The 21,003-nt window shown below is 35.5% G+C and overlaps 1 protein-coding gene across 1 annotated transcript in view; it reads left to right on the top strand.

Annotated features, from left to right (window-relative positions):
- The window catches only part of ANO3 (anoctamin 3), a 350,115-nt gene that overhangs the window by 207,495 nt on the left and 121,617 nt on the right, over positions 1 to 21,003 (top strand). Inside the window, exons 9-12 of the mRNA XM_017863846.1 lie at positions 3,456 to 3,562; positions 6,135 to 6,190; positions 10,658 to 10,779; positions 15,533 to 15,667. Coding sequence (XP_017719335.1) covers positions 3,456 to 3,562; positions 6,135 to 6,190; positions 10,658 to 10,779; positions 15,533 to 15,667 — 420 coding nt within the window. The remainder of the gene's footprint in view (positions 1 to 3,455; positions 3,563 to 6,134; positions 6,191 to 10,657; positions 10,780 to 15,532; positions 15,668 to 21,003) is intronic.

Below are 21,003 nucleotides of genomic sequence, written 5' to 3' on the forward strand. Positions count from 1 at the left end.
TCCATTTTATCAGAGACTAGGATTGCAACCCCTGCTTTTTTTGTTCTCCATTTGCTTGGTAGATCTTCCTCCATCCCTTTATTTTGAGCCTATGTGTGTCTCTGCATGTGAGATGGGTCTCCTGAATACAGCAGACTGATGGGTCGTGACTCTTTATCCAATTTTCCAGTCTGTGTCTTTTATTTGAACCATTTAGTCCATTTACATTTAAGGTTAATATTGTTATGTGTGAACTTGATCCTGTCCTTATGATATTAGCTGATTATTTTGCTCACTGGTTGATGCAGTTTCTTCCTAGCATCAATGACCTTTACATTTTGGCATGTTTTTGCAAAGGCTGTTGTTCCTTTCCATGTTTAGTGCTTCCTTCAGGATCTCTTGTAGGGCAGGCCTGGTGGTGACAAAATCTCTCAGCATTTGCTTGTCTGTAAAGGATTTTATTTCTCCTTCACTTATGAAACATAGTTTGGCTGGATGTGAAATTCTGGGTTGAAAATTATTTTCTTTAAGAATGTTGAATATTGGTCCCCACTCTCTTCTGGCTTGTAGAGTTTCTGCCGAGAGATCTGCTGTTAGTCTGATGGGCTTCCCTTTGTGTGTAACCCGACGTTTCTCTCTGGCTGCCGTTAACATTTTTTCCTTCATTTCAACTTTGGTGAATCTGACAATTATGTGTCTTGGAGTTGTTCTTCTGGAGGAGTATCTTTGTGGCGTTCTCTGTATTTCCTGAATTTGAATGTTGGCCTGCCTTACTAGGTTGGGGAAGTTCTCCTGGATGATATTCTGCAGAGTGCTTTCCAACTTGGTTCCATTTTCCCAGTCACTTTCCGGCAATCCAATCAGACGTAGATTTTTTCTTTTCCCATAATCCTGTATTTCTTGGAGGCTTCGTACATTTCTTTTTACTCTTTTTTCTCTACACTTCTCTTCTCATTTCATTTCATTCATTTGATCTTCAATCGCTGATACTCTTTCTTCCAGTTGATCGAGTCAGTTACTGAAGCTTGTGCATTTGTCCTGTAGTTCTTGTGTTACGGTTTTCATCTCTGTCAGTTCTTTTAATGTCTTCTCTGCATTGATTATTCTAGTTATCCATTCATCCATTCTTTTTTCAAGGTTTTTGGTTTCTTTGCGCCGGTTATGCAGTTCCTCCTTTAGCTCTGAGAAGTTTGATCGACTGAAACCTTCTTCTCTCAACTTGTCAAAGTCATTCTCCGTCCAGCTTTGTTCTGTTGCTGGTGATGAGCTGCGCTCCTTTGGGGGGGAGATGCGCTCTTATTTTTTGAATTTCCAGCTTTTCTGCCCTGCTTTTTCCCCATCTTTGTGGTTTTATCTGCCTTTGGTCTTTGATGATGGTGACGTACTGATGGAGTTTTGATATGAGTGTCCTTTCTGTTTGTTAGTTTTCCTTCTAACAGTCAAGACCCTCAGCTGTAGGTCTGTTGGAGTTTGCTGGAGGTCCACTCCAGACCCTTTTTGCCTTGGTATCGGCAGCGGAGGCTGCAGAAGATAGAATATTGCTGAACAGCGAGTATTGATGTCTGATTCTTGCTCTGGAAGCTTCATCTCAGGAGTGTACCCCGCCATGTGAGGTATGAGGTGTTGGTCTGCAGCTAGTAGGGGATGTCTCCCAGTTAGGCTACTCAGGGGCCAGGGACCCACTTGAACAGGCAGTCTGTCCATTCTCAGATCTCATCCTCCATGCTGGGAGATCCACTGCTCTCTTCAAAACTGTCAGAGAGGGACTTTTACATCTGCAGAGGTTTCTGCTGCTTTTTGTTTAGTTATACCCTGTCCCCAGAGGTGGAGTCTACAGAGCCAGGCACACCTCCTTGAGCTGTGGTGGGCTCCACCAAATTCGAGCTTCCCTGTGGCTTTGTTTACCTACTTAAGCCTCAGCAATGGTGGGCACCCCTCCCCCAGCCTCGCTGCCACCTTGCATTTAGATCTCAGACTGTTGTGCTAGCAATGAGGGAGGCTCTGTGGGCGTGGGACCCTCTGGGCCAGGTGTGGGATATAGTCTCCTGGTGTGTCATTTGCTAAGACCCTGGGTAAAGTGCAGTATTACGGTGGGACTTACCCGATTTTCCAGGTGTTGTGTGTCTCAGTTTCCTTCAGCTAGGAAAAGGAATTCACTTCCCCCTTGCACTTCCCAGGTGAGGCGATGCCTCGCCCTGCTTCAGCTCTCGCTGGTCGGGCTGTACCCGCAGACCAGCGCCAACTGTCCGACACACCCCAGTGAGATGAACTCGGTACCTCAGTTGAAAATGCGGAAATCACCCATCTGTGTCGCTTACGCTGGGAGCTGGAGGCTGGAGCTGTTCCTATTCAGCCATCTTGGGCACGCCCTCCCAACATTACTTTTAATGACATAAACCGCAATTACATTTGCACTAACCTAAATATTATGCAAATTGACAGAGGATTGGGTAAAAGAAGGCAGAGCTGTTAGACATATAAAACTGAAGACATAAAGCTGAAGAGTAGGTTGGAATGCAAGTACTGAGAGCCTTGGAGGAAAATAAGAAATTTAATGATGCTTGTAGAGAAAAAATGTTGGCACACTAAAAGTAAGGGAGTGTTCTAAAAATCAGAGCTGTTCATTAAAAGTCAGGTGGAAAAATGCATGGCAAGTTAGGAGGATGTTCTACTCATGTTCTAGGCAAGAGGCAATGAGACCCAGAACAAAAGCTGGAGAGAGACAGTTTACTCAGAAAAGTTACACAGTTTGCCATCTGTTTGAATATGAAGAGTGTAGATGAAGGAACTAGCACAGAAGACCTACTAATTCAGTACTGCGTGCTTGACACAGTGGTGATTTATCACTTGCATAGATAAACTAGAAACAGAAAGTATCAGAAGTTGAGCAAGACCCAGGACACTTCAATTTTTTCGAGGTTCCCAGCATACTATAAAGTAAATACTGAAACAGACCCTTCCATTCCTCTTGAGCTCATGCTTTTGCTCTTACATCATTGGCTCTCAAATGGTTCTTCATTGCTACTCTTCCCATGGGGACAATAAAAAAGCATCAAGGGAAAGGTAGGATGATTGTCCATTGTTAAGGCTCTGAAAACGAGATAAGCTGCATTAGAAAGCGTGGTATGGGGATAACATTAATTTTGATGTGTTCTATTTGAAAATGTATTGCTTAAGGTAGTATAAAATGTATGGGAGCCAACGGGCCATCTATTCTGTCCTTGTTCCATGTGAAATAAGAAATAGGAGCACCTAGAATCCCTTATAGACTGAAAGAAGATAACAAAGTGAATATTTGATAATGCCTTGTATTATTTATGAGTGAATTCTTTTTCTCTGTCCCTTTTTTTTTTAAGAGGATGATTTCCCTTCTGATTTACTGTGCTTCACATGCATTAGCTTTAATGGAACTTGTAACTATTACTGGATTCTGTGTTCTGCTTTGAATATTAAAACAAATCCCCTTATCTTAACAGCTTCATAATAAATAATAAAGACACCTTCTTCAGCAATGCTACTCGAAGCAGAATAGTCTATCACATGTTGGAGCGCACCAAATATGAAAATGGAATATCAAAAGTGGGTAAGAACATTAAATAATAACAGAGTGGAACTTAGTGTTACTATTTATATCCAGAATTACTATTTTTTTTAACAACTGAAACTTTGCTTTAATTCATTAAGTAGATGTGTGTAACATATTGAACACAAACCCTATGTACTTTCAAATTTTCAGCCTTTTAATAAAACAAACAAACTTTTTTGAGAGTGTTTGGTCATAGATATCAAAATGTGAAATGTGCAAACACTTTGAAACAGAAATATTATTTCTTGAAAGTTATACCCCTCAAATAGTCAGACTTTTGAATGACAGCATATACAGAAATTTGTTCATCATAGGCTTCTTTGTAATAGAATTATCAGGAAATACCCACATGTCCATGCTTAGGGACTAAAAAATAAGTTAGACTGTGTCCATGTAATACATTCATTAAAAGTTATGTGACATTTATTTACTCTTATTTTAACATAAAAATTTCAAGCATCTGTTATACGAAGTACATGACATAAGCCCTATAGTCAGGGAGATTGTAAATTGGTTATGAGTTCGTTATTTATGAACTCCAAAAGATATCCACAAACTATACATCTCATGTAATTTCATTTCTTAAACCCATGTACATAAAAAGACAAAAACCCTAGAAGAATATGTAAGAAACGTTTTAGAGGTTACCTCTGGAAGGTGAAATAATAGCTAATTTTAATTTTTGAAATTTCTTTGTTGTTTAAATGTTCAGCAGTATGCTACAACATGTATAATACAAAAGAAACTTGAGAACGTTTCACTTAGAAAAAGTAAATAAAATTGCAAAATTTACATAGAGCTGAGCAGAAAGCAACAGGTAACAAACAAGATATACTTTTAATTATAAAGGTGACAAAAGATGCTTGAAAGGATCAAATGTTAGTCACATCCTAAAAGCCTTGAAAATAAAAAGTTGACAGCTAGCAAAAACTTGTATCAGTCTCTACTCATTTTGTTAAAATTGAGTGCTTTATAAGTAAAATACACTATGTTTCAAGACAGCTACTTTTAAAGAAAACTTTCAGACTCTTTTGTTCTTCTGATTAATAATGTATTTATTACTGAGCATTCAAAACAGTTAACTCACATGCCTAAACTTCACCAAAAATAAAGAAATAAATTTAGTAAGTAATTTTTAAGGAACTAAAAATAGGCTGTGTACCGTGGCTCAAGCCTATAATCCCAGCACTTTGGGAGGCCGAGATGGGTGGATCACCTGAGGTCAGGAGTTCAAGACCAGTCTGGCCAATATGGTGAAACCTCGTCTTTACTAAAAATACAAAAATTAGCCAGGCGCAATGGTAGGTGACTATAATTCCAGCTACTAGGGAGGCTGAGGCAAGAGAATCACTTGAACCCGGGAGATGGAGATTGCAGTGAGCCAAGATCACGCCATTGCACTCCAGCCTGGGCGACAGAGTAAGACCCTGTCTCAAAAAAGAAAAAAAAAAGGAACTAAAAATAATGAAATCCAGAATATAAATTGAAAATGTGTCTAAATGTTAGTACTATATTCTTTTGCAGTCTTTTGAAATAATTATGAAATTATAAATAATTATAAGGGCATCATTCCCTTTGTAGTAAATACAGAATAATTAAAATTATTCCTAACTGCAATTCTCACTTATACATTTTAAGTTTATATATAGGTGTATAGATTGATGTGGGAGTAGATATATGTGTGTATATATATATGTGTATATATATACACATTAGATGTTTTAAAATAAAAAATAAATTAGATGTTTTAGCATTTATAATTTTCAGGTTTTAAAAAAATTACCATTATGAATATTTTCTCAAGCCCTTAATTACTCTTTGAAAACATTATTATAAATAGCTGTACAATATTCCATAATAAATTTCATCAAATCACTATTATTTACTAAGTACCTATTATGATTGATTGTACTGTAAAAATTAAATGATTTATCAGTTTAGGATATGTAATTATTTCTAATTCTTTACTGATATAAATAATATTGCAACAATAGTTGCTCACTCAGTATCTGTTCTTACCAGGAGTATATGAGAGTGTCCATGTCGCTCTACCCTCATTGAGAGGGAGGAGATTTTAATAAGTGTCTCATATTGCTATTTATGTCTTTTTGGTTTGGAATTATACAATTAAATATTTCTCAATACCAATATCATTTTGAGATCTTTTGTTTTGTTTTGTTTTGTTTTGGTAGGGGACAAGGATGGGGTGGGATATAGAATTTGTGTTCTTTCTTGACCAAACTTTGTTATTTGGAGAAAAACAAAAAGTTGCTTCTGCGTCACATGATCCTAAATAAGTGGGTTAAATGCCCAATATTTTATGATATGGTAAAGTAAACCCATGTGACAACTCGCAAATCTTCATTTACTAATATCATAAGGACATAACTAGACGCAGCATCAGTTTCTTTCACAATAGCACTGTCTTCATAGGTGATGTGGCTATGGAAGTCATTTGGGTTATCTTAAACTTTTTAATTAATTCATTGTTCCCCGTGTATTTGTGTTGCTTCAGAGGAAATGTTTCATTGAAACTAACTCAAGAACTGTCCTTTTCTTCTCTTTGCAGGTATTCGTAAACTTATAAACAATGGCTCATATATAGCAGCGTTTCCACCACATGAGGTAATCTTGAAATACAGTTTCCACTTTATAAACAAGGTTTTCATGCTCCATGCTTGGTCCTGTTGTTTTCATTTGAATCTAGCTGTCCATTCCCAGGAGGATTGGAGGATTCAGTCTGCAGGTAGCCATGGGCCTTCTGTCTCCCCGTTGTAATTTTGCGACTGTACACTGGCTCCTCTGCCTCAAAGCCTGTCTGCAATTTGCCCCATACTGGGAATCCCAGCCTTAGCGGAAACACTCCTGGACACTATAGCTGCTGCCTTCTGCTCCAGTATAGAGTTCCAAGCTTAATCTGACTTGAGATCTGCACTATTCCAAATTGAGAAGTTTCCTGGTTTGTGCCTACTACTTTGGGATACTTGGAAATCTAAAGTCCCACCACAAAAACCTATAGCCAATTGCCTACTCAATTATTTGCCAGATTATTACCTCCCTACAAGTTTTAAATAGAAATGCCTGCTCTAAGCTGCAGTGGGCCCTGTCCACTGTAAATGATATTTGAGCCAACTTTTATTTCCTGACCTCTTTTTTTAAGGCAATTTCACGTTTTAAGGTAAGAGTGGGGTCTTTACAGGTTTCACTTCTGAACTTTCAAAGGCTATCACATTTCTATTTATAAATTTATGACTGAGGACTTCAGTACATAATACAAGGCTGAGGAATTTGCAGTCTGGTATGACCGATAGTAGATAAAATGTATTGAGTACTTGCTATTGGCAGTGACGTAAATGTTTCATACGGATTGTCTCATTTAATCCTTGCAACAACCCTTTGAGATATACAATAATATTAACTCGGTTTTTTATATAGGTAATTGAGGTACAGAAAGGTTAGATATCAAAGGCACAGTTTTGAGCACTAGAAGCCAATCTCCAAAACTGTGCCTTTGTATTCGTTATGGGATACATACTTATAGTAAGAATAGAAATAGTAACAGGAAATATGTTTGTGTATTTAATGTGCCAGGCCTTGTGCATGTATTTTCCCATTATTCTGAACATAACCCTGGAGGGGTAAATTTTATTATTCTTATTTTACAACTGAAGAAACAAAGCTCAGAGAAATTAAACACTATATCAAATAGCACATAATAAACGGTAAAGTGTTCAGAATGGCAAACTTAAGAGGTTCCCAAGGAGAACCTCTAGCAAAGAAGGTTTAATTTTTTCTCTATTTAGGTAATTTTCTCTACATAATTAGGCTGCATTCTGAAAGTTCATTTGACAGTTTTTTTTATGTGAAATTTGGGACTTTTATAAATAAGTTATAAGTAATTATCATCCCACTTGTGTTTGTAATTTGGATGAAATATTAATATATGGAATAAATACATGAAAAGAATGGAAAACAATGTTGCTGAAATACAAGAAAGTAAATTAGAAGGTCAATAAAATGGGCTCAGGAATTTTCTGTTGATTTTAAATGCTGCTACTTGAGGTAAGGAAAATAAGGCTTATTAGGAGGAAAATGGAGTCAATGGCATTGACTGTAATTCGATTAAGGATAGTTCACAATTCTAGGCTTCCTTTTTCTTTTTCCTTAATGCAGGAGACAAGTGCCAATCTCTTATTTTTATCTGTAGTTGAGGTTTGTTTTTTACTTACAAAAAGGACAGTGGCTAGAGGGAAGAAGAAAAAATGTCTTGTGGAGTTTAGTATGAAAAGGCAAAATAAAGGGAACGAGAGAATACACACACACAAGAATTCGTCCAAGATATTGATAGAATTTATGATCCTATGAATGATGAATAGTGGAAAGAGAGAAAATGTGTGTAGGTCAGAGGGGGCCAATCATGGGGATGGCAGAGACCACTGAGTGTACACAATACTTCAGAAAGGTGTGAAAGTACATGAGTGAGCAAGAGTAATCACTTTGGTCAGTTTTCTCTTGCAGCCCCCTGCATGTCACTATCAAGCCAGAATGATGTAGCTGATTGAGGTTATAGAGCAGAGTTAAGAAAAAGATACCCTAAATATTCTAAAGTATAGCATCTGAAACCCAAAAAGCCTTTTGATTTTTGGGCTTTAAACACCTTGAACTAGCTTAGGGAAGACAATTTGGGGCCTGCACTTAAATGGTACTTCATTTCTTCCCAAATTAATGTATCTATTTCATTAGGGAGCCAGGAGTGACATCCACATGTCTCTCATGGCAACCTTGAGGCACCTGTGAGCCATGACTCAAGGTGTCTTCTTTCCTTATAGGAGCTCACCGTCCTGGTTGTCAAGGAATATTCTAATGAGCTTTGCACTTTTCAAGAGTCACAATATATCAAATGCATAAAATAACTCACATTAATTGTATACTTTCCATGTGCCAGGCACTTTATAGGTACTAAGTTGACTCTTGTAAAACCCCTGTATACTGGGTAATATTATTATTACTTCTATCATCTAGGTGAGAAAACTGAGGCATAACTCCACTTGCTTTAAATTTTTTGTCAAACTTTCATAAAGCTAGAGCCATACATTGGAGTGAGGAGAAAGACTATCATATCTTGTATCTCACATTTTAGTTCAGAAAATATATAGTCACCACATATATTGTCCTCTTTTTAGATAATAAAAGCAGAGAAATTCATCCTTTAGGGAACACTCTTCTCTATAAGGCATATTATATAATCTGCAGTTCCAAAATTGCGACACATATGACAGATTTTTGAAAGAGGATATAAAGAATTGAAAAAAAATCTTTCAATTTTTGGAATATCTTATCTGAAATAATTTTAAAGATACTGCCACTTTAAAATCTGACTAGCCGGCTTCATTCCTGGGTTGCAAGGCTGGTTCAACATATGCAAATCAATAAACGTAATCCATCATATAAACAGAACCAATGACAAAAACCACATGATTAACTCAATAGATGCAGAAAAGTCCTTCGATAAAATTCAACACCCCATCATGCTAACAACTCTCAGTAAACTAGGTATTGATGAAACATGGTCACAAAAGCCAAAATTGAAAAATGGTATCTAATGGAACTAAAGAGCTTCTGCACAGCAAAAGAAACTATCATCAGAGTGAACAGGCAACATACAGAATGAGCGAAAATTTTTGCAATCTATCCATATGGGCTAATATCCAGAATCTATAAGGAACTTAAACAAATTTATAAGGAAAAAAAAAAAAAACCTCTATCAAAAAGTGAGCAAAAGATACGAACAGACACTTCACAAAAGAAGACATTTATGGGGCCAAAAAACATATCAAAAAAAACTCATCATCACAGGTCGTTAGAGAAATGCAAATCAAAACCACAGTGAGGTACCATCTCGTGGCAGTTAGAATGGTGATCATTAAAAAGCCAGGAAACAACAGATGCTGGAGAGGATGTGGAGAAACAGGAATGCCTTTACCTTGTTGGTGGGAGTGTAAATTAGTTCAACCATTGTGGAAGACAGTATGGTGATCTTTCAAGAATCTAGAACCAGAAATATCATTTGACCCAGCAATCCTATTACTGGGTATATACCCAAAGGATTATAAATCATTCTACTATAAAGACACATGTACACATACATTTATTGCAGCAATATTCACAATAGCAAAGACTTGGCACCAGTCCAAATACCCATCAATGATAGACTGGATAAAGAAAATGTGACACATATACACCATGGAATACTATGCAGCCATAAAAAAGGATGAGTTCATGTTCTTTGCAGGGACATGGATGAAGCTAGTAACCATCATTCTCAGCAAACTAACACAGGAATAGAAAACCAAACACCCCATGTTCTCACTCATAACTGGGAATTGAATGATGAGAACACATGGACACAGGGAGGGGAACATCACACACTGGGGCCTGTTGGGGAGTGGGGAGCTAGGGGAGGGATTGCATTAGGAGAAATACCTAATGCAGATGATGGGTTGAAGGGTGCAGCAAACCACCATGACATGTGTATACCTATGTAACAAACCTGCACGTTCTGCACATGTATCCCAGAACTTAAATTATAATAAAAAAAAGAAAAAAAAATCTGACTAGCACTGGTGGCTGAGGCCTCTTACATATTTTGAATGAACACTTACTCTCTTCCTCAGCTTATAAAAACAGAAGAAACCTTTCCTGGGATTGCATCACTTTTTAAACAAAATAATGCCCTTAAATTCTGAACTAAAGATTATCACAATTTCTCTCAGTGATGGTGAAGATATTGTGTTTATTAAAAGACCTTAAATTCCAAACAGTAAAGCCTAGCATCTACTTTACTTTAAGCTAATGGGTTCCATTGTATTTTTTAACTAATTTAATAAAAGATTTTTAAATAACTGTCAGACTATTTTTAATGAAAGATATGTAAAGGCATCTATCACATCATTTCAGCGATGGGCTTAAGTTTATCATTTCTGAAGCTTTCAATAAGTTGTTAAATTATTCTGTGAGGGAAAATACAGTTTTCATTCAGTTCAAATTTCACTAAAAAGTAGATCCAAATGTATCTTACTTTATCTGTTGCAGGGAGCCTACAAAAGTAGCCAGCCCATTAAAACCCATGGACCTCAGAATAACAGACATCTATTATATGAGCGCTGGGCACGCTGGGGAATGTGGTATAAGCATCAGCCTCTGGATTTAATCAGGTACTGCAAGTGAAACAATAATGAAAAACAAAGTATGCTGTTTTGTTGTCATTGTCTAAGACTTGGAATTTGCAGTCTACCAAAAAAGCAACCACTATAAGATTTTTCAGTAAAAGTGTCTCACTGTAGGTAATTGGTTATACAGGGGATGGGAGAGCTGAGAAATCAAACAAGCTTTGCAAGGTGTCTAACGGATTAGCAACAGCAAAAAATTACTAACCCCTTAAGGGTGGAGAGAAATTGGAATAAACATGTATTATCAGAGCCCAATACTTATGTACCATTGCTAGGGCTTCCAGTAGAGAGGTGAAAGTGAGGGGGAAGGTGGAGCCATGGAGGGGTCATAGAGAGGGAAAATGGTCCTGGTTTATCTCTTCCTTCTACCTTTGAGTGATCAACTCACCAGAAGTAATGCCTCCTGACTCAACTTAACCAGAAGTAATTTAGAGTAAAACCTGACTAAAATGTCCAAATCGAAAAAAAAAAAAAGAAAGAAAGAAAGCCAGAAAGTGTAGCTAAGAGCAAAGAAAAAAATGGCTAAGGCATGTTTCACATGCTTGTATATATTTATTGTTCAATAAAGATCTACTTTACTTCAGGATGCATATTCTAGTAAGTAACTGCCTTCAACTTGAATTAGTCTTGAAATATTGTTGTATTCATGGTTTATATCATTTATGTTGATGGAGGATAATTTGTTTTTTACTTTTGGAAATCATGAAATCTGTATTAACAAGGTCTTAAGTCTGTGGTTAACTATAAATATTTATAGAATGAAAGAAAAGGACCATTTATATTATTATATATGTTAATATTTTAAGCTGTTTATGAAGTATAAACATCAAGAATAAATCACAGCTGAATCAGTCAGTGCCCCCAGCATAAAACAGGTGAACACTGAAAGGGGTACTTGTAGAGAATTTAATAAAAGAACTATATACAGAAGCATAAGCCAGAGTCAAGGGAGACAGTGACAGATGAGGAAGCTCCCAGGGACTAGCACAGCTGGAAGTTGCTATCAAACCTAGATCTTGAAGGGACAGGGGGAGAAAGCATTTGGCAGAACCTGTCAAAATTTATACCAAAAATTTGACCTTCGGAAGAAAGCAGCCATGGCCAAACCATGGCCCAAGAAAGAGGAAACCAGGGTGATAAACCCCATCTCTTATATTGCCCTCTGATCTCCTGCTAGCACATTCAGTCGGTCAACAAGCCCATCGGGAAGCCAGAAGAAAATGGGAGGGAACAAAGCTTATAGAGTGCATAGCAGTAGACCCCCTAGTGCTATAATGAAAGGAAAAAAGTAGAATGTGGATCTGGAGATACAGAGGATAAACATCCACCACCAAATGCTTTTGATTTAAAACATTAAGTATTTGGGCATATTCAGAACCAAGATGTTTTCTTTCTTAGTTTGATGACCACAAGAAATTCTCAGATTTTATTTTATGCAGATGGGAGAATTATTTTAGATATTATGAACCCAGTGAAATGTGCTGGTTCACAAAGCTATGTCTATTAGGAATTAAAATGAAGTTAGGATTTGCAAGCATGCATTCTAGTGTCAATAATTACATTTACTTAGCTTATTTCACTTAAGATAATGTCCTCCAGTCTTATCCATGTTGTTGCAAATGACAGGATCTTCTCCTTTTTAAGGTTAAGTAGTTTTTCGTTGTGCATATATACCATATTTTCTTTATAAGCCACTGAAATACAAATACTACATAATCTCATGTATGGGTAGAATCTAAAATAGTTGAACTCATAGAAGCAGAGAATAGAATAGTAGTTACCAAAGGGTGGGGTGGGGAGGAGGCAGAAATTGGGGAGAAGTTGGTCAAAGGATACAAAAATGAATTTAAATAGGAAGAATAAGTTCCAGAGATCTATTGTACAACATGGTGACTATACTTAATAATAATGTATTTTATGGTTGCAAATTGCTGAGTACATTTTAAATGTTCTTACTATATAATAAGAATAAATATGTGAGGTAATGCATATGTTAATTAGCTTCAGTCATTCAAAACTATATGCATATTTCAAAATATCATGCATGCAATAAATATATACAATTTTTGTTGACAAAAAATAAACAGAAAGTATAAGTTCTCATCTATAGAAGACATTACTCTTGCTTCTTCAGATAATTCTAGCAAGCAGCCTTTATTTTCGGTAAATAGGTTTATTCAGCCACTATTACCACTTCTTTGGTTGTTGACATAGGAGGATTTTTTTTCTTAAAAAAAATATATTTCTGTCTTTAATTGGCTAAAGGAAGAAGTGTGTGGTGTAATGCTCACCAAGAGAAAGTTTATAAAAGAGTATAGAGGGCATTTGAACATGTTTTTACTGCTTAGGAACTTAACTTGTGTTACTAAAATTTAGATGGTAATGAGGCAAACATGGATAGTAAACTATTTATGCATAGCATTTTCTACAAGACCCATTTTTCTACAACTAGCAGAAAGATTGTCTTAAGATTTGTGACTACTTATTTTGAGTAAGTTGTTCTTAAAACCACACACTTTTGAGGACATGCATCTCTTACTGTGTTGCTTCCTATCTGTAGTGAGAGAAAGAGGGTGTTCAAAGTTGAATTTCTTTATCTTTGGTTATGGATAATGGAGACCCACAGGCACAGCCTGTATTGTCTCATGCTGAATAAAGTAGTTCCTTAGTAGTGGATGGAAAGTCAGATACAGGCAATTCCTTTTTTATATAAATAACCATTTCTGGACATGTGTCCACGGTTTTTCCCACTTTAAAAATAAATTTAAATGTTTTATAGCTAAGTCCTATTTTAGTTGCAATCTGTTTTCCATGAAAATATTTGAAACTACAAAAGCACATATTCAAAATCATCAGTTATAAAATTTGCGTAGCAAAATTCTTATATGGCAATTTTAAAAAATATTTCACAATAGGCATTGGAGGCATTTGTATTTAAAAACAATGTCACTAAAGGAAACAATTCTAAAAGCATAGATTTCCACATTGTTTCATTTTATGATAGAAATTATTTCAGCAGCGAAATTATATCATTGAATGAAATATGACACAGGGCAGAAATATTAAAAAAAAAAACAGATAAAAAGAGAGCTGTGGTTGTGTGATGGGTAGTTACCCAACAGCAACCCCCACTTCCTCCCTCATCCTCCTTGCTCTGTTTGGAACACAGGAATCATAGAAGATTGTGAGTACCAGTGCTCTAAGGCAAGGACATTTTTCATTAGCCTTTTTTACATGGCACCAGCTCCTTCTTCTCCTGACACAGATCTGAAATCTACTTTTACTTAGGTGACTATACTTCACCAAATAATATTGTTGCTTCTCTTAATCTTCAACAATGTGTAATTTAAACTATCTATATCATACTGATATACGTGATGCTGTCTATACCCGCTGATTTGTCTGTGCAATCCTCTGTCATCAAAATTATAAAGGTCCTCTACTGTGTTAGTAACATGTGCTAAAAACTTTGCTCCACCCCACAGAGGAACACTTGTTCAAGCAAACAAATTTTTTTCAATACCTGTTAATATGTTTCCATCTCAAAGTAGAATATTATTATTGTATAAGAAGTAAATTTTCTATTGATCTGTGTTTCCTAAGAGAGAAAAATAAAATGAAAAAAACGGAGAAGTGATGCTTGATGGATGATTATTCCAGGTCTACACGCAGTAGAATATGCAAAAGATTTAATTGGCACAACACAGAGAATGAAGCAGAAAGAGAATAGTTTTCAGAAAGAGAAGCCTTGTTAAGGAAATATGACAAGAGAATTTTCTTCTTAGCAAGAATCACTGCTCGGTGCAATATTCCCAAACCAACTTTAAAGTGCCCAATCTTTGTTGCAGGAACAAAACTGTGTGTGTTAAGTAACCATCTTTAGAAGATGGAGACCAAACAGTGGTAAAGAAGTCAGGAAATTATCATTTTTAACCAGGCCTTTAATACCGACAGTGGGTTAGGTGAAGAAAGAGCAAGTGAGTAGTTATTAGAACTGCGTTATTTCTCTGCCATTTCAATTTAAATGATACTCATCAGCTAGAGGGGAATTAAATGCATTAACTCTCTTAGCGTCCTTCAGTACTTCCTGTGGTGGTTACTAGTGAAGCAACACACAGGTCTACCTTTCAGCAGCTTACAGTCGTATAGGGAGGAAAAGGAATGGAAGAATGACCGGTAATTGCCATACATTTTTGTAAGTTTAGGGACAGCATTAACCAGGGTAAGTCCTGCGTGCTATGGAAACTGCAGAGTTGAGCTTTGTTGAGGAAGATGTGACATGATGGTGCACCTTGTGTCTAGCCTAAGGGTGTCTGGTGAAGGGTGCAGATGGAGAGGGAAATCTAACCCGCTCTCAGCACCCACCTAGCGGGGAGACCTTTTCCCAATTTTCATGAAAGCTATATGGTTTAGAGCAGCTCTCTGATGTGAAAAATGAAAAGGGATGTTAGTAGGAAGATGGAGAAAAGCAAGGTTTATGAGCCATGTTAAGAATTATGGCATACACATAAAGACATGTGACAGAATTGCCCCTGTATTGAAAAGGTTTAAAAATAAACAATATTGCCATTATTGAATTAATTAACAAGCAGTAGTATTAGATACTGTAGATGGAGCTGAGGAGGAACCGAGTGTAGCCTCAAGTTTCCGTCTAAAATTCTGACTAGGTGTGGCATCAATAGTTGTAATATTGCTTATGTTGCCTTAACTCAGTCTAAGAATTTGCTTTCTCATGCAGGCTATACTTTGGTGAGAAGATTGGACTATACTTTGCTTGGCTGGGATGGTATACTGGAATGTTGATTCCTGCAGCAATTGTTGGTTTGTGTGTTTTCTTCTATGGATTATTTACAATGAATAAAAGTCAAGTAAGGTAGGCTATTAAGAGACCTATTAAAAATGTTTGGCCTGTCTTCTGAGTGGGCAAAAGTTTAACAATAATGCTTACTATAAAAAACAAATGGTTGATGATACTACAATTTATTTGCTATTTCTTTCTTGGCGTTTTTTTTTTTTTTTTTTTTTTTGGGGGGGAGGGAAAATTTTAAAAAAGGTTTTTTTAATTTTTTTTTTTATTTTTTGGTAGGAAGGGAACACTATTACAAAAGGTCATTTTAATACTTTTGTATGCAAACTATCTTGAGTAATTTCCAAGAATATTTACGTAAAATTCCTCTTTCCAGTATATACCACATAATTCAAAAATGTGATAGTTTTGTGTGATTTACATTTGCATAGCATTTGTTAGTCTAGAAGGCCCTCTCGATATATTCATTCAAATCATTATAATAGCTATAATTTGTAATTTCAATTTATAATTTACAAAGCCCTTCAAAATACCTTGTTTCATTTGCTATAACCTTCACTACCACCCTTGGAGATGCATAGCTCTTTTTGCACATGAGGGAACCTAATAGACTTAAAGATGTCTAAACAAAACAATTATACCACATAAATTCTGCTCTAAGCAACCTCCTCTATTCTCCTGAGTACATGACAGATCATAACATATTTTCTACTTTATTATTACTCTCTGGAGGAACAAATATTTATAAATGTTATTTAGCATCCACTTAAGATATGGAGATTGTAGTGAAATCAGGTTTGACAAAAGTCAAACATATATCAAAATAGTGATGCTTCTGTTAAAGTTGAAGTGACTTGAGATTTGGAAATAGGAACCGTACATTATTATTCAGCAAGGACAAGAGTCACCCTAGCATTAAATAATCTTAACAGCATTTTCTATTTAATCAATCACAAGTATATTATCAACTTTAACTTTGTATGGTAAAATTCAAAATCTGAAAAATATCTCTCCCCTTTCTTTCAAAGCTCAACATGTTCTTCTCTTTTGATCCATCTTTTAACCATGGCCTTGCTACCAGATACTGAACATGACAGTTAATGTTAAGGTTATATTCTTCATGAGATCATAAAAATTAATTTCCCTGAATTTTCCTTAACAAATATAATATGTATATGTATGTATATGTACAGCAATTATGCTTAAAAATGAAACAGCTTTATTGTCCAAGAATTAAATCCTATTCAATAACCAAATTGCTTGATTTGATATCTCAAAGTCCTGTTGTTCTTCATGAATGCCAAAAGCTAAATAACATGAAAACAAAGAAACACCTACTGCTCAAACCCATTTCATCTAGTCATGGGTTAATTTCAGGGTTTTGCAAACTCATTACCATCCTGCAAGGTAGCATCTTCCTGAACAAACTTCTGCCCACTGGAAACATCCATCCTCCTTTTGGGCATTTCCCCATATTCTGTTGTATCAGTAACATCTGGGGCTCCGAAGAAAGGTTGTGGTTGAGAGTTACAATGAATTGGAAAAAAAAATAAACCATTTTAAAATAAGTTTTAAAATATGGAAAATGATTCTTCAAGTTGGTCCTGTGGAGAACATATTAACAAAATGTTAGCATATGATATAGACTTCCCAACTCCACCACTACAAAGCTGAAAATGAACAAAGAGGAATGAAGGGAATAGATTTGCTGTTTCTATTGATTTATATACCAATGGAGTAAATTAGGCTTTTTTTGTATGAGATAATTATTCTTTAACCTTTAGTACAAGGAGTGTTCTAAAAGGCATTAGCAAACTCTTTTCTTCAGTGCTGTATGGTATTATATTACTCCCACTTCTGTCACACTATAATTAAGATCCTGTCAGACTTTCTATTCTAAACCAAGATAAGCAGCACTGAATATCTTGACTGAAAATTTGGGGACTGAAATTTTCCATTCAAGGTGTCAGACATGGTTGAGTTGTAGGTGTTATCATGGTGGGTGGGGAAAGGAGAGCAAGCTTTTATTTTGTGTTGAGTTATGTTAGTATAATTTTATTAAGCTCTTTTTTGCTTGTTGCAGGGTAGAAAAATGTTCCAAAGCTGCAGATGTGGCTCTATTGATTATGTCTCTACCAGTTAGGTCCAACTAAATTAAGATCATGTTTCTTAATTGCCCTACACTTAATTATAGACGTGTATAACAATCAGGTTTTAGATGACTGTATATACATACGTGTATATATGTACATGTATACACTGGTCTTACATGGTGAAATATGGCCATATCTGTGCCTGGGAAAAGATACAGGAATTTGAAAATGAACAGGCACAGATACATGTGGCCTGGTTTTAAGGCCCTGGGTTTCAGGAACCAGGAAACAGACCTGAAGCCCCAACTGTCTGGTCTGTTCTTGCCTTTTCAGCATCAGAACTCACCAAGAAATGAATATGGTACTCAATATTGACCAGATTTTTCAAAGTCTTTGCTTCTTAGAGGATTTCCAAGCCCTCTCTTGACACTGTGCTTAGCAATAAGTTTCTTTCATTTATCAAGTGCCTGCAATGTGTAAAGTACATTGTAAATATTTTTAATCTAATATCCCAGTTAGATATCCCCATATAAGATGAATAAATTGATCCCCTAAAAAAAAGTGATTTGGTCAGGGACTATATCTAGTAAGTAGTCAACTAAGTTTCAAACCTATTTCTGATTTTTAAAATTGTCAATAGTATTGACAACTATATGATTATGATTAATATATAATTAATTACAGAAATAAATTAATACCATCAATTAATGTTTTATTAATTTATTTATATTTAATCATCAATTGGTTATTAATAGGTGTTTATTGGTGATGAGAACACAGTGTGAGATCTAGCCTCTTAATACATTTTTAAGTGCACAAGACAGTATTATTGACCACAGGCACAATGTCGTACAGAAGTTCTCTGGAATTTACTCATCTTATATAACTGAAACTTTTTGTCCATTTTACCCTCCATTCCCTCCTTCCCCTAGCCAATGGCAACCACCATTTAATTCTATTTTTTATAAGTTTGACTATTTTATATGCCTCATGTAAGTTGAATTATTCAGTATTGGTTATTTTGTGACTGGCTTAATTCACTTAGCATAATTTCTTCTAGGTTTATCCATATTATCACATATGGCAGGATTTCCTTCTTTTCTAAGACCAAATAATATTCCATTATACATATATACCACATTTTCTTTCTTCATTCATCAGTTAATAAACATTTGGGTTGTTTCCATATCTTGGATATTTTTAATAATTCTGAAATAAATGTGGGAGTGCAGACAGCTCTTCCAGATCATGATTTCATTTCTTTTGGATATGTATCCAGAAGTGGGATTGCTGAATCATATGGTAGTTCTATTTTTGATTTTTTGAGAAACCTCCCTACTGTTTTTCATGGCAGTGGACCATTTTAGATTTCTACCAGCAGTGTGCAGGATTACAATTTCCCCACATTCTCACCAATACTTACTTTTTTTTTTTTAAGGAATAGTAGCAATCCTAACAGGTGTGAGGTGATTTTTTTATTGTAGTTTTGATTTGCATTTCTCTGATGATTATGTATGATTTTAAAAGCAATGATTTATCCATAATGCCCTACTGGTTTTCCTTAAACCTAGTTTCACATTTTTCCCAAAAAAAGTGTACCATAAAGCAAATATTTTATCTTCCATTCTTTATCATGTTAGCTGGATTATAAGGAAGCATGAGGACCCTCAAGTGAGTGGGTCCAAACATCCACCCCAATATGGAAAATTTCTCACTACTTTTATCTTTAATTGGTAGTAATGATGATTTCTATGGAATCACACTTGATGTGTATATGTAGCAATAAATACAAAACAAAAGAAAACCACAATTTGAGTGGTTGTTTAGATTGTCAAGTACTGCAGAAGAAATTAAGAAACACTCATGATGGGAACTCTCCCTTCCTCTAGTGGTTAAGCAAAGTCAACGAAACTTGTGATACTCTTAAATATTTTAGACTAAAAAATGTCAAAAGTTGTGTGATGTTTTTTGTGTATCATATATCAAGTTGAGCTTTGAGTGACTTTCAGAAAATGAATGTAATGATTCTACAGTAAAAAGATTCTGAAATTCTAGACTTGGTGCTTCAATAAATCTGAGCTTTTGATTGACCCCATTTGGAAATTGAGAAAGATTATTTCATAAACACACTTCAATAGCTTTTTAGTATAAGATTCTAAAGCAGGACAAATTGTATCATTTGTGAAACAATGAATTATGTTAAAAAGCTCATTTCAATTATTTTTTTTCACGAAGTGTGTTAATAGTTCTTACTCCTACAAATTACTGGTATTGACACAAGAGGAGATATAATCTTCTCTTTCTTTTTGGTTTTTAATATGTATATTTTACCTGTTTTCTCCTACTTTCTGTAGACATCCTGATTAGTAGTAAGATGATGAGTGTGAAAGTAGAAGAGCTATAGTATATGTAAGACCCGTTTCATCATTGTGATCATTAATAAATTATTACTTGATAGAAAAGTTCCCTTAAACTGTGAAGCAAACTTTATCTCTCTTTTAGATATAGTTGATGGAGAACTGGATCTGCAATCAGAAAATCTAAGCTTGGGGTCCTTGAGGTATCTCTGGCTAGCTCTATAACCTTGAGCAAGTTCCTTAAATTGAACATTGTTTTTCTCTTTTTACTGGAGATAATTGCCGTTACCCGAGATTGGAGTGAAGACCGAACAATTTGACAAACATAAATTCATCTTGCTCACTGTAAAGCATTATGTCACTATGTGATATTATTACTTACTATGGATCCCCACTTTGGCTTGAGATTATATACCTCCCATACTTGAAATACACATTGAAATGCATACGCTTTCTCTTTTTTTGGTTCAAGTACGAATGTGTAAAAACAGGAAATCTTGCTGTAAACATTGCTAATTAAACTTGTATTAAGGGTTGAATCCAGACCCATTTTCTAAAGCCTTTAAATTTCTCTCAACATTTCTAGAGAAGATTTAAAGACAGTTAATTCAGGGGATACTAAATGGGAAAGGGCCATGTATGAGAGGAAAGGGCATAAAGCGTCCTGCAAATAAGTTGCTGAGAACTGTGAGTCTTTGAGGCTTTTCGGAAATGGTTACTGATGTGTTAGTGCTGTCACAAAGTCATGTAAAATGTATGCTGAGATTGTTTTAAAGGCAGTGGACATAAAACTGAAGAGATGTGTCATAAAGTTACATTCTAATAGAGAACATATTTATATAAATATAAACTATGGCATGTCATTGTGACAGTGTATGTCAAGGCGCTGCAAAAGACCCCAATAAACAAACATAAAAAAGCAATTATTTTAATCTCCGATGAACATTCTGCA

Source organism: Rhinopithecus bieti, unplaced genomic scaffold (genome assembly GCF_001698545.2).
Source record: "Rhinopithecus bieti isolate Rb0 unplaced genomic scaffold, ASM169854v2 scaffold_68778, whole genome shotgun sequence".
Taxonomy (NCBI): Eukaryota; Metazoa; Chordata; class Mammalia; order Primates; family Cercopithecidae; genus Rhinopithecus; species Rhinopithecus bieti.